This window comes from Sinocyclocheilus anshuiensis, unplaced genomic scaffold (genome assembly GCF_001515605.1).
Source record: "Sinocyclocheilus anshuiensis isolate Anshui unplaced genomic scaffold, SAMN03320099.WGS_v1.1 scaffold572, whole genome shotgun sequence".
NCBI classification, from domain to species: domain Eukaryota; kingdom Metazoa; phylum Chordata; class Actinopteri; order Cypriniformes; family Cyprinidae; genus Sinocyclocheilus; species Sinocyclocheilus anshuiensis.
This window is the reverse complement of record NW_015555778.1, coordinates 2,187,147-2,201,945: the sequence shown is the minus strand read 5'-3', so window position 1 is coordinate 2,201,945 and position 14,799 is coordinate 2,187,147. Positions and strand designations below refer to the sequence as shown.

At 40.3% G+C, this 14,799-nt stretch overlaps 1 protein-coding gene across 3 annotated transcripts in view; it reads left to right on the top strand.

The window, feature by feature from the left end:
• Positions 1 to 7,537, top strand: part of LOC107674557 (paralemmin-1-like) — a 34,606-nt gene extending 27,069 nt beyond the window's left edge. For 2 of the 3 annotated variants that reach the window (XM_016468562.1, XM_016468561.1), the window contains one exon: positions 6,546 to 7,537. In XM_016468562.1, coding sequence (XP_016324048.1) covers positions 6,546 to 7,111 — 566 coding nt within the window. In that variant the 3' untranslated portion in view covers positions 7,112 to 7,537. Of the gene's footprint in view, positions 1 to 2,002; positions 2,135 to 6,545 lie in introns of all 3 variants that reach the window. The other variant, XM_016468560.1, reaches the window with a different exon arrangement.
• Positions 7,538 to 14,799: the final 7,262 nt, after the last annotated feature.

Below are 14,799 nucleotides of genomic sequence, written 5' to 3'. Positions count from 1 at the left end.
TTTCACCGTGGACGAAGCGGAGTCCAGCCCGGGGTCGTCACATGTGGTTGCCGCAAGCCCGCCGGACGCTCCTTCGTCTAATCTGCCGGCTGCGCCGTTCTCAGGCCCGCCGGCCTCTGCTCACTCAAGGCCGAAACCTTAAACTGCATAAACACATTTCATTACACAAAATAATGTTCTTTTTAGCAACATCATATGACCCCTTTAAAAGCACACGAAGAAGATTCAAAAATACCCTCTATGGTATGCATTATGTTCTAACCATGGAATAATTTTTTCAAATAAGTTTTTATTACATGAAATATCTTCAATCATACAAATCAAAACAGACTTTTGAAAAATTTAGCCAGGAGAATCCCATTGAGACATCACAATCTCTTCTTCCAGGGAGACCTGCTCAAGACGGCAGCACACACACAAAAATAAAAAATAAAAGAACATAAACAATACTCATACAAAACAATAAAAGTAATATCAAGAAAAACACTTACAAGACTCCTTTAAAACAGTTTGCAAAAGACATTTTAAAACTTCTCTGGGATGGCAGTATCTCTAGTCTAACTACAGTTTGCAGATCATTCCAAGCCCAGGGGGCATAAAAAGAAAAGGCACATTTTCCAAATTCTTATTCCACGAGGACACCCACTGCGATGGACGATGACGCCGGCTCACACCCCTGGTCAGACTCATTAAGGTGCTTGGGCCCCGGGGTGATGGCGTACACTGTCCTCCTTTCCTCGGGCACAGGCTCGCGAGTCGTGGCATGCGGAAGCTTCCTGTCTGCGGGGGGCTCTGGTGTGAAATTTGTCATTCAAGGTGGTGACGGGCTGGGCTCTGGGTCAGGTTTCGAGACGTCTGCAAGGTGAGGCTGGACGTTGATGTTGTAGTCAACATCTGCTTCCATCCAGATCCATTCAGCCGCAGTGCGAAGCTGATGTAGTTCTTAAGGGTCCAACCAGGGCCACCCTGGGGCATGACGAAGTGAATGTCATTGTCCAGTCCACACCGAAATCCCCCCCATCAGGCAGACGTCATCGCAGCTGGCATGGTGGCAGGTGTTGAGGAACTCCTCCACGTAGCCCTCCAGGTTTCGGCCAATTTGAAAAATAAACATTGTTGCTCCCCCGTGGGACAACATTAATGGATGCAATTTCCATTCATCTTCTCATTTTTGAGGGTCCGGTCTACTGTCACAACTTGATTGTTAAAAGCACTCAAAGAAGAAGATGAAGATTCAAAAGTCTTTAATAATCCACACAGAAGAGAATCCAAACAAGGCAGGCAAACTAAACACAACCAAAACACAGACGAGACCGGACCAACTGAACTGAAACAAGAGGAACTTAAGTACACAGAAAAACAAGGTTAATTAACAAAGCACACCTGAACAGAATGACACCATCAACTCAGAAACCATGACGACTAAAGATTGGTAGGAACTAGAACAAAGGAAAAATGAAATTGACTAGAAACATACTAAAAATCAATGAAAATGAAACAGGACTGATTAAATTGTCTTATAATTGATAATAATTAATCTATTAGCCTATAATTGAGATATTAAGAATTAAAACAAACAATAAAAAAATTTTTTTTTTTTAAATATATATATATATACACCTATTTATTATTCTTTAAAAAATATAAAAATATATTATATTATGTATTTTTTCAATATATAAAACATGTTATATAAGGAATTAAGTTCTCATTATTTAAATATAGTTTCTTATTTTTCTGTACAAAAATCTAAAGTTACAATTAATTCTCTAATTAAGATAATTTATCATACATTAAATTAGTACAGTCTTTGCACACCTCACTCTGCATTATTAATGTCATAGTGCTCAAGAGACAGTCTCACAACATCACATCTGACTGGCTGTTTGAATATAGAAAGCAGCTGGCCCAAACAGCGCGTGTATGTGTGTTCAATGACTTTATGTGAGTGTGACATTGCATCATTGCAGGATGGTAATGTGTTCTTTCGTTGGCACTGCAGCGATGTACTCCGTAGAGATCACAGTTGAGAAGGACCTGGTGACGGGCAAGACCAAAGTCCTGTCCACTAACACACTGCTCCCCAAAGACCTCTCGCAGCAGGGCGTCAAGGTCTATGAGGATGAACAGAAAGGTGGCTGGCGATAGAGGAGGCGTGCGAGGCTTTGCTAGTATGCCTACTTTACGAGAAGTGTACATGTTTACTTAAAACATATTATGGAAATGAGGAAAAATGTTTAGAACATAAGCTGTAGTTTCCCTTATGTGACCAAACTTGATGTTTATATATAATTTTGGTTTATGCAAGAACAGTTAACCCAAAAAATGTCACCATTCACCATTTTTTCCAAACCCGTATGACTTTCTTCCTTAGCTCTCATCAGGGACGGATTATGACACAGCCGTGCCCTGGGCACGGACTGATTAAAGGCCCCCTTCGGTTGAAATTTTGTTCCTTTTTTTATTCGAAATTTTCCCAAACTTGTTAACTATATCATAAAATAGCACGATTCTCATATATAAGTAAAGGCATTTTGCACCTTTATAGATCATGTTAGTTTATCTATAATGGGCTATGGGAAAAGTAGCCTAATATTAGTGTAATCTATTAACTAGCCTATGCATAAAACCCGTCTTTTAACTTGTAGATATGGGTGTCATGTCATAGAATATTTTTAATACGACTTTGTATTTAACGTAAATTTAATAAAAACATTGTAAGTTACTAATTATAACACTTTCATTGTACATAAAGAGAGCAAAGAATATTTGCATTATCAAAGAATATTAACTTCAGTCTAGACAGAGTTCAAGCACTCTCAACAACTCCCATTATAATCACTGAAGCTGTTTATACTGTGAAATGAATATCTTACTTACATTGTACACACATCTGCACTTTGTTTATGATGAGAGAATTCGCCAGAGAGCAGCATTCAGTCAGCGAGCGCGCGCACTGAACAAAACACGGGCTTTTCAGCGATGACTCCTTTGAATGCCTCTGATTGGCCATTGCATTCATAAGCTCAACAGAATCCTGTGTGATTGGTTATAATGCGCAGCACTGTAAAAACGCGTCTGGCTCAGCGCCAGCCAAAGCACGAACGCAGATTTGAATTTGGCAGCTGATTCTGTGCCGCACTGAACGTTCTAATCATATCAAATATAAAAAAAATATTATTCAGCCATTTTTGGTCTTTTGGAAGCTGCATTCAAAATCCACTTTGCTTAAAACCCGTGCGTTAATCCGTCCCTGGCTCTCATATTTTATTCTCACTATCACATATTTTAGTTTACTGTCGTCGTGGGTCATGTGACACGTGAAAACCATTTCCAATCAGCATCATTGAGGTCAAACCTGGCATGATCGATCTTCAAGTGGTATATTTAAATTTACGTGAAGAGCTGGTGGAGGGAAAGTATCCCAAATTTATAACATAGACTCATTGGAAAAACGTTATCTACCTGCAGTTTCCAGTTAAAATGAACACTAATGGCAGTGAAATACTAACAACTTTGTGCTTTCTCACAAATTATGATTACAGAGGTAGATTATAAACTTAAAAGTATTAACAAGCTAAAATGACATGGATGCTTCAGCAAATGCATTTTTATCTCATGTTTGCTCACTAACGCTTAGGTTTAGTGTAGATGGTACATTATTTTAAGATGAAGTTAATAGAGCATTTTCCTTTTAGTGCCACTCACTGGAAAATCCATTTCCAAAATATCACAATACGTACAACAACCAGCGCCAGATTCACATTCATCTGTTTTGGATAAAACTGAACACTTTTAGTGCCACTCACTGGACATTTCATCTGGAAAGTATTGCAAAAGATGCAAGAAACAACGTAATATTTTGCAGAAATGCTGCCACAGGCACATTTTCCAGTGAGCCTGGGTTGTAAATTAAAGTCTGTTCCTCAGACAAAGCTTGTGTTGTTTTAAAAGATGAGCATGAGTTGTATGAACTGATTCCATGGTCCTTTTTTGTCCTTTTTGAAGCTTGACAGACCGTGTATGGAAGAGAGTTGCTCGGACATTCAGCTAAACATCTCTTTCAGGTTCCACCAAAAAAAGTCAGTCAAATGGGTTTTGGAATGACATTAGGATGAGTTACTGTAGCGTTAACTTGTATCAACATCTGAATCTTACATTTGTCAGTTTTAGAAGTAACACACTTGATGTGTCATCAAACGCTGGTCACTTCTCGTAAAGAGAGAAGCATGGCTTTAGCTGCAGGGTTACCACAAACCCCTGATTTTTGTTGACTCTTATCATTATTCTGGCAGAGTTAAACTCTCATTTGGTCACCCTGCAACTTGACTGCTAGTCTTGGGCATGTTGCTGCCAAGCTTAGCCACGAGCCTCCAGCCTGACTTTTCACGCTTTCCAGTGGTGTCACACAATGAAACTATAAATTTAGCACAAATTAAATATATTCTCCATAAGTTTACAGATGATTAAAATACTTGTTTCACTCATATTGCATCTGTTTATACTGCTAACACTGCTAGCTGCGAATGCTAACACCAGTAGCATTGCTTGCTTCCTGCTCTGTTTACTCAGCTTGCCACACTTTCCCTGTGTTTGATCCCTCAGTCAAGTGAGCACTTCTAGCAAGTAAAGTGCACTTGATGCACAACCTTAAAAGACAATGCTAACAGTAGTCACTAACTGGGCACACTATGCTTTCCGTTTTATAAATTATTCCTTGAAATTCTTACAGCAAACCTACAGTAAATATGTGGCGAATGTGCTGCAGCGTTGGCTAGAAGTTTGCTGTAACACACTATATAAAGGATTCATATAGGTAGGGTGACCATACATGCCATTTTCCCAGGACGTGTCCTGGCCAGGATTTCTATATTGCCTAAAATATCTAGGTTTTGGCTTTGTTTGCGTGTGCAGACCAATCGGTGTATGACATCAAAATACCTCGAGAGCATTTTGAAAGCATAAGGAACCGTCTGTATGGTATTTTGATGTCAAACACAGATCGGTCTGCACACGCAAACAAAGCCAAAACCTAGATATTTTAGGCAATATAGAAATCCTGGCCAGGACGCGTCCTGGGAAAATGGCACGTATGGTCACCCTACATACTGTATAGGCATTGTCAAGTATGGCATCAGTGCTGTTTATTTAGGGTGACCATACACCCTTTTTTCCCTCCAGACATGTCCTGGTCAGTATCTTTGTTTTCCTGTTGTTTTCACACTTGGTGAAGGTAATGACTGAAAAGTAGTTTGACCAATAGCGTGCCGGCATTATACATCGATCAATCGTGGCGAGGAGGCGGGATCTACAGAGAACAGTCATAACAATGCAAATATTCGTACATATAATTTATGAGGACTGTAGAGAGACCATCAATAGGAAAACATAGCCAAAACCTGGACCTTTTAGCCAATTTAGAAATCCCAGCCAGGACGTGTATGTGAAAAAAAGGACTATGGTCACCCTGTGTTTATTACAATCTGCAAGAAGGTACAAGGGTCAATGACATGTTGCTCACTTTTGTTTGGATATTTTTTTTGGTTTGTTTTGCTTTGTTTAAAAATACATTTTAAATAATTTATACATGTAATATTTTGACATTTTAAATGTCTAAATTTAAATTTATATATATATATATATATATTTGCAATATTGGAATGATACACCTGCCCTGATAAAATAAAGAAAAAGCCTCATTAAAGGCTTTTGGCATGTTTGGCATGTTTTATAAAAAAAAAAATAAAAAAAATGTAAAAGTATTTTTTTTTTTTAATAATCTAAATATTTGAAAAGCTTTTTCCCGCCAAAAAGTCATTTGTTGTTATAACGTCAAAAAACATGCAAGAAAAAAAAAAAACATGCACAAGAAATTGTAAAATAGAAAGGACCCCTGCAAACTTCCCAAAAACAACATTTTTGTGAATGAAGAATTAACTATATTTGTGAAAAAGAAAAATCTTTAAATTGATTTAAACCTTTTTTTTTGTTTGTTTGGAAAATACTTATTAGGATGTGTGCTCTTATTCAAAGTATGTTAGTACTTTTTATTGATGGTCATTCCAAATGACATTTTTTATTTCATTTTAAATTAAATAATTTAATTAAAATACATTTTTCTTTACATTGTTGAGAATGAAAAAATAAAAAATAAAAAAAATAAAAGAAACCAGCAAGATAAAAAGATTTTTCCTTTTCTTTTTTCCATTTTTGATCTTAAAAAAAAAAAAAGTGTCAACAATTTGTGTTCACAAATTGCTAGCAAGTTACAGCACATAGAATGTGAACAGAACTCGAAATTTTCAAGTGGAAAGACTTGAAAGACTGAAATAGTATCTTCCTGTAAAAAGTACTCCAATAATCTTTGTTTTATTTAACTTTGAAAACTTTTTTTACAGTGTTGGACCCTCTTATTTGTCGTTGACCCACAAATGCTGGGGTTGATAATGCTCTACCATATCAGTCTTGAGATGAAGAGCAGTCAGTCAAAGAAGTCTCTGAGTGAGTCTTTCCTGATTGAGTCTGTCTTATTTTTCTCTATGCAGTGGTGCATGAGGTGCGCAGTGTGGACGGTGCAGTAACCAATGGCGTTCACCAGCTCAGCTCTTCAGAGGTGGACGAGCTTCTCCACAAGGCTGATGAGGTGACCATGAGCGAGAGCAGCAAGACAACACTGCAACTGGAGCGAGGGCAGGCCGAGAAGGTGGAGAAGGTAGAGAAAGACGTAGTCCCAGCCGCAGCCCCCATAAAGGAGATCACAGGTGTAGAAGCCAAACCCGCAGCCCCTCAGACAGAAGTGGGCGGGGCCAGCGCGGAGAACCCAGTTACGATGGTTTTCATGGGTTACCAGAGCGTTGAGGATGAGGATGAAACAAAGAAGGTTTTGGGGCTGGAGAGCACGACTGTGAAGGCTGAGGTGGTGCTCATCGAGGACGGAGATGCCAAGACCGCCACCAGTGACAGCAAGCAGGAACAGGCGCCCCCTAATGGCAGCTCAGCAGAGCCACCGAAGGCTGAAGAGGCAGCAGGCGAGTCGGGGCAGCCAGAAGGGGGCGCTGCTGAGGTCAAAAGCAAGGAGAAACAACCCTGCAAGTGCTGCACCATCATGTGAGTCCAAACACGCCCTCCCAAACACGGACTTTACTGATGAAATGCAACAACATGCAGAGAGAACAATAGAAAGGCTGAAAGGAATAAAAGTTCAGTATCTTTTGATAGAAGCTGTTGTTTCTTTAATTGATTTTTACCTGTTTTATATTTTTGCTATTACTTTATCTTTTCCCCTTGATCCTTTCTAACCTCATTTAAATTTTACACATTTTTTTTGGGGGGGGGATTTATTGTGGCTGAAATGAAACACATAATTTGCGCTCCTGTGAGAGAAGCATGACGATTTGACCTTTAACTGAACTGAACGGATCACTATCAAACAAGCCCATTTAATTAGCATTTTCATTTTTGAATTAGGAATAAAACCTGTGGGATTGACAGAGCACATGCATTTGCTTAGAAATGAAGGGATTGTTTTAAAAAAACTGAGTGACCATCGTACAGGAAAATAGTTACACAAAATAGTGCAGAAAACAGTTTTGACTCATCCCTCAGTTTGTAATGAAGAAAAAAAAAAGTTTACAAAAAAGTGAAGTTAGCATTTTTTTTTAAACACCTTACAAACGTGCAGCTGTAATTGAGGTGTAGTTGTCTAAATAATTTTACAAATTCTTACTGGATTCCCTACACTACTGCTTGGGCTCTGTATTTTAAGTCTCTTCTGTTCACCAAGGATGCATTTATTTGACCAAAAAAAACATAGGCTATTTCTCTACTGATGGCCATTTAATTTAGGTTTACATATATTTATTTTAACAAACATACAGTAAAAAGTGATTTTTTTTATTATAATTAAAAATAATATTTTCTATTTGAATATATTTAAAAATGTAATTTATCCCTATGATGTCAAAGCTGAATTTTCAGTATCATTACTCCAGTCTTCAGTGTCACATGATCCTTCAGAAGCCATTCTAATATTCTGATTCGATGCTCAAGAAACTTATTATTATCAATGTTGAAAAAAGATGTGCTTTTTGTGGAAGCCATGCTATATTGTTTCAGGATTCTTTGATGAATAGAAAGTTCAAAAGAACAGCATTTATTTAAAACAGAAATCTTTCACAGTAAAAGTCTTTACTGTAGACGTCCTATAGAATTTGATCAATTTAATGCATCCTTGCTGAATAGAAGTATTAAGTTCTTAAAAAACAAACTTTTGAACTTTAGTGTATGGTCTTGTAGCTATATTTCACTTTATTCCAATGCAATGCCTTTCGCCATAGACTTCCATTATATTTACATAACATGATTTGTATTTGCTTTTACAAACTTAGGGATGAGTTATAATCATTTTATGGTAAATGAAAGCATGTCACAGCTTAACCTCTTTTGAACCAACATTCCTGCAAATGCAGTTTTCACAATTTATTTGCTTCAAATGAAAGAATATTTCAATGGTCCGCGAGTGCTTTCTTTTATCAGAGCATCCCTTCTATTTTTCCCTTTGCTAACCGTCACACACACAGTAATACAACACCATTTCCCCTCCTTTAAGGAAACTCTCTTTTCCTTATCTTTGTTCTCCCGTGAGTCCAGTAGATTGCGCTCTTTCATATTGAAATATAGGACAGGTGAGCTGAGGATATCTCAGTAAGCTTTGAGGTTTTGCTGTAAGGCTGTTCGATGGTCGTTCTCAGTTAGACTGTTCCAGCAAAGAGCTTGCGCACGTGTTTGTAATTGTTCCTTTGTGTTTCTAACTAAAATATATATTATCCCCACTTGAAGTGCTCTATTTGGAAATAGAGATCAAGAGTAGAGAGCAAGTTATTCTCTCGGTTACTTTCCAACTGCTGCATGATATAAACTTGCATTGGATCATTTGTAGCCTTCTCATCTTTCATCTGCATCGCTCACGTGCATTTTGAGTATTTAAAAAGCCCTGGCCTCGTTCTGACATTCAGAGGTGTGTATGTATTAGGCTAGCTGTGTATTTCGATTGTATGCCAGGCCACACTGCCCTCAGCCCTCAGGAAGGGTCAATGACAGCTCATTCCTATAACAAGTGATAGCAACAAACTTCTGCACCCAATCCTATGCAACAGCCCTCATGCGTGTGAACTAGTGTCAGAATAAGCAAAGCTCTCTCACTTCCACAGCAATCTTAACAGTTCCCGAGACAAGAATGGAAAGACAGGAAGGACAATATCCGCCCTTCCATAGCTGTTCCAAGGAAGTGTGTCCAGGGGACAGGAAACATTTAATAGGTTATTATGCAAACTATTAAAACTTTTTTCTTTCTTTTTTTTTTTTTAAGATACTTTTAGGAAAAAAAAGTGTTAACATTTTTGGCAAAAGTAAAAAAAAAAAAAAAAAAAAATGTTGGAATTGCCCTTATAGTAGCTATGATGCCAAATGCTTCAGTAAAAACAAAAGGCATATTGTTTTTGTAGCCTGTGTGTTTGTGGAAGAGTGGTCGACTGGTGCTAACTTAAATTTATGTTCATGTTTTCCATAACAGAAACATTTTTTAGTAACATTAAAGGTGCATTAAGTAGTCTGATATCACAGTCAACGTCTGATATCTAGTTATATGTAAATTACACTGATACCACTGGGTTTTAGAGGGCGGTTTACACAATAATTATTTAATTCCCTTACCTGTCCAACAAAAAAAGAAGCAACTCCTGCATCACTACTTAGGATTTTTCTCCATCGCCAAATCTTGCCGTACTGATATTTATGGCTGTTTTTTGTCTTTGTCTTTGTCTTTGGGCTTCAGACCATTTCTTCTGCTTCTTTGGCCGTGTGCTATAGGTAGTTATGGGAGCTTTTCAAACATTGCTGTATGAACGTATGAAACTGGCTTCATTACATCGAACCTTTGCTTCAAAACATTTGAAATTCTGATCTGGAGCACATTAACCAGTGTCTAGGGTCAGTTTTATAATGTAGGCTCATTTTTAACGAATGTTAATAACCTTGCATATATAATGAAAAAATAGGATGATAGTTAATTATTTCTATTTGGACTAAATAGCCAGATCTTGCCTAAAACAAGCATACAGAATTATAATAAATTACACGGATGCTTCATATTAAATGATATTTCATGATTTGTAAATTACATTCAGTAATTAAAGCGGTTGTAATTTGTTTGTAAAAGGCATCTTTATGCAAGTTTCGCCTGTGTTCACATTGCATTTATACTACTTTGACCAGCACTTTTGTGAGATTTGAAATTGAATCATTTTGCGAATCAATTGGTTCACTCAATTCTGTTTCGAAAAGCTTATTTTCTCTGATGACTACATACAGGTACTGATTCTAACATTGTCGCCGCTGGTAAAGCACAATGTTCTGATTCTCGCTTTTTGCATCACCAAACAACTCTACATTATAGTGCCTCTACAGCGGCTGTGAAATGTAATGAAACACTGCGGCTCATGTCATTTCAGCAGGCCAAAATACATTTTGGTGGGAACAATACACAACATAGATAAAACTGAAACACTTTTTATAGAAATCTTTTATGAGTACAGTCTTCATCTCATGTGAGTTTACACCATTCAGACTCTTTAAAAACACAATTTATGTGTAAAACTTTAATTAGCACCAAACTACTAAATGCACCTTTACGTTACATTGGAGGGTTTGTTAATGAATGTTAAAATTGTTTTGTACCTTACTTATAAATTGCTTGCTTAATCAATTTAATTTGATGACAAATTATTAACTAATTTTAGGAGAACGAAATTACGTGGCACGGCTAGCTGGTAGAGGTCTGCTAGATGAAATGTGTGTGCGTTTTGTGTCTGTGTGGTCGTATTCATGATTTATGTCAGCTAATATGTCATATATCTCTCATATTTTAGTCACATTAGTTGCCCAAATTGCTGGGATGAACTCTGTGGAAATCAGTGTCTGTGTGTATTCAGAAGCCCAGGAGTCAAGTGAGGTCAACATGAATGCAAAAAAAACCTTTTCATTTATCATGTTCCATCATGTTTCCACACATTCACTTATCCATGTACACACTATTTGGATGTAAAGCAGCATCAGTGAGGTTATAATTCATAGTTCAAGAACCAGTTTGCTTTCCTCCCATTGCTCATCTGGGCAGCTTCCTTTAAATTCTTTGCATCACTGTGAGTTTAATGGTTGCCTCACACTTTTGCCACTCACCTTACTGTCTGTCAGTACTAACATTCCAGTTCCGACATGTTCCTCACCCCTGAATGCCTTGTTGTCTGGCCACAGGCCTGGCATTTCTCTTTTGTATAGTTGCATGCTTTTATAAGTACATAAATCACACATATCTACATATGCATTTCCATGTTAGATAATGTCCCTGTGCTTGAACCCCTAACCCTTGATGACAAGCTGAGTTCAAAGGCATGATAGAACAGAGGAGAATGCAGGGACATATAACCAGGTTCCTCTCATATTGGTTCTCCTGATAATGAGTGTGTGTGCTCTTACTGCCACTGTTGTCTGTGCGTTGTGAAGGTCTGCTTTCTTATCAACCTGACAGAGCTGTAGAAAGAGTTGGAACGAGACATTAAAATGTGACGTGCTTTACGGAAATCATTGCCTCTGTCTTGTTTTCTTTAATAACAGAAAATGTGCCGCTTATGATCTATTCCCTGCTCTGCATTTTTGGTGCAAACTTCAACACCACAACAACAGATTCATTTTGTCAACATGAGTTTGCAGTCTGTATTGAATGAGATGCAATAAAAATATCATGCACAGTGAAATAATGGCAAGAAACTATGAAGGTAGAATGACGTTATGTACACTTCCACAACTCTTACCCTGCGTATGCAAATCTTTTTGACGTCATTCTACCTTCATAAGAAACGGCTTTCTGTTGAGTTGTCCTTGCAGGGTGCGCGCAAAAACTAGTTCCTCTTCAGGAACTCGAGCTGCGTCGGAAACGCTAGGGAATGCCCTTCAGCGTGACGGGCTCTGAACCCCGTGTGTAATCAGACCAATAGATGGGCGAGACGTCACGACGTCAAGCTATAAAAGCACGTGCGGTGAGACCAACGTCAGCTTTTTGTCATTCAACAAGCGCTCTGCGTGTGTCAGTCTGATATCTGTTTGTGAGTCTTATTTAGTTTTGTCTGTCACGAAATCTCAAGACAAAACCAGACACTAAGGCGAGGGCAGGCAGCGTTCAGGCTGTGTGTTCTTCCCTGCCCGCGTTACTTACGGGTGGGGATACACACAGTTTGTTCGTTGTCTGCTTGAGAGGGTAGCGTTTGTTACTGCCTTGCTTCGCTCTCAGAGGGCTCTCTTTGAGGAGAGAGCCTTCACTAGCGTTTCTCGCGGTGCTGGCCCCGCTTTCGCCGAGGCGGAGCGGCGGCTGTGCTCGTGGGTTTCGCATATGGATCCGGTGGAGGGAATGTAGACGGGCGCGTCCCTATCTACTTCCTTAACCACCAGATCCAGCGCCCGCTCGCGGGGTTTCGGAAGCCCGCGCTGCGGTACTTCCCACCCGGGGAGAGGGCGCGACGCTCCGCCTGTCTTTCTCCGAGGAGATTGATACGGAGGCCGCATACTAAACTATATCGACGATTGGTTGATCTTAGCTCAGTCAGAGCAGAGGTGGTTCGACATCGAGATGTCATTCTCGCCCACTATAGAGAGCTGGGGTTAAGACTAAACGCCAAGAAGAGTGTGCTTTCTCCATTACAGAGGACCACTTATCTAGGCGTGGTGTAGGATTCGACCACGATGCAGGCACGTATGTCTTCTGCTCGGATAGAGTGGGTCCTAACCGCAGTCGCGAGAGTCAGAGAAGGCCGGTCACTCACTGTCAAGCAGTTTGACGCGTCCCTCACCGGTTGGGGTGCGGTCATGAGTGGCCACCCTGCCCGCGGTCTGTGGAGTGGTCGCCATCTAACGTGGCATATCAATTGTCTAGAGATGCTGGCCGTGTTTCAAGCACTGAAACACTTTCTCCCAGACCTGAGAGGTCACCATGTGTTGGTCCACACCGACAACACAGCGGTGGTCGCTTACATCAATAACCAGGGAGGTCTGCGTTCGCGCCACTTGTACAAGTTAGCACACCAGATCCTTGTGTGGTCCCAGGACAGACTCCTCTCGCTGAGAGCAGTGCACATTCCTGGGCATCTCAATATGGAAGCAGACATCCTGTGTAGGCAAACTATATCGACGATTGGTTGATCTTAGCTCAGTCAGAGCACATGGCGGTTCGACATCGAGATGTCGTTCTCGCTCACACGAAAGAGCTGGGGTTAAGACTTAACGCCAGTACAAAGAACCACTTATCTGAGCATGGTGTGGGGTTTGACCACGATGCAGGCATGTATGTCTCCTGCTTGTATCGAGTCGATCCTCACCGCAGTCGCGAGAGTCAGAGAAGGCCGGTCACTCACTGTCAAGCAGTTTCAGAGACTGATGGGTCTGATGGCAGCTGCGTCCAACGTGTGATACCTATTGGCCTGCTGTACATGAGGCCCCTACAGTGGTGGCTCAAGACCCAGGGGTTCTCTCTGAGGGGAAACCCACTTCGCATGATCAAGGTCTCTTACATCAACCAGCAGGGAGGTATGCGCTCACGCCGTTTGTACAAACTAGCGTACCAGATCCTTGTGTGGTCCCAGGGCAAACTTCTCTCGCTGAGAGCAGTTTACATCCCTGGGCATCTCAATTTGGAAGCAGACATCCTGTCGAGGCAGGGGCCGAGGCCCGGGGAATGGATGCTTCACCCCGAGGTGTGAAGCAGACTTGGAGAGTCTTTGGCCAGGCTCAGGTGGACTTGTTTGTCGCCTCCTTACTATAAAAACTACCTTCCTTCTGGCGATATCTTCCCTCAAGAGAGTTGGGGATCTGCAGGCCCTTTCAGTGGCCCCGTCTTACCTAGACTTTGCGCCTGGTCTGGCCAAGGCATTTCTGTTCCCGCGAGCGGGATATGTCCCTAAGGTCCCCTCTACACCGCGGCCTGTCGTACTCCAGGCCTTCAGTCCTCCTCCCTTTGGGGATCCAGACCAGCAGAGGCTAAAATGTATGTGTCCGGTGTGAGCACTGGATGGGTCCACCCCCCTTACCTTTGTTGGGTTTATGGTCTAGACTTGCGAGCCACTCCCGGCTCTTCTGTCCTCTCACCCTAGCTGTGCAGGCTTCCACACTAGGCAGAGACTTAGAAGTCTGGCGGCATGGGCATTCTCATTCCCCTAGCGTTTCCGACGCAGCGTCTCGTTCCCTCGAGGAACTAGGGTTACATACGTAACCTGAGACGTTTTCTACTAAACCTGGCATTGTATACTATACATACTATTGGCTCTCTGACCAATTGCTTGTGATGTTCCTCATTTGTAAGTCCCTTTGGATAAAAGCATGTAAAAACAAAATACAGAATGGCCAGTGTAGTATGATTCACAAGCAAATTACGCTTTTTAAGTCTGTTTTTTAAGTGAATCAGAAACGTACAGCACAACTAGTATAGTCAGATTTACTAGCAAATGACTCTTATGAGCCAGTTCTTTTTATTGAATCAAAAACATACAGTGTGACCAGTGTAGTCTGATTCACAAGCAAATTACTCTTATGAGTCTGTTTTTTTAAGTGAATCAGAAACGTACAGCACAACCAGTATAGTCAGATTCACTAGCAAATGACTCTTATGAGCCAGTTCTTTTTATTGAATCAGAAACGTACAGCACAACCAGTAAAGTCAGATTCACTAACAAATGACTCTTATGAGCCAGTTCTTTT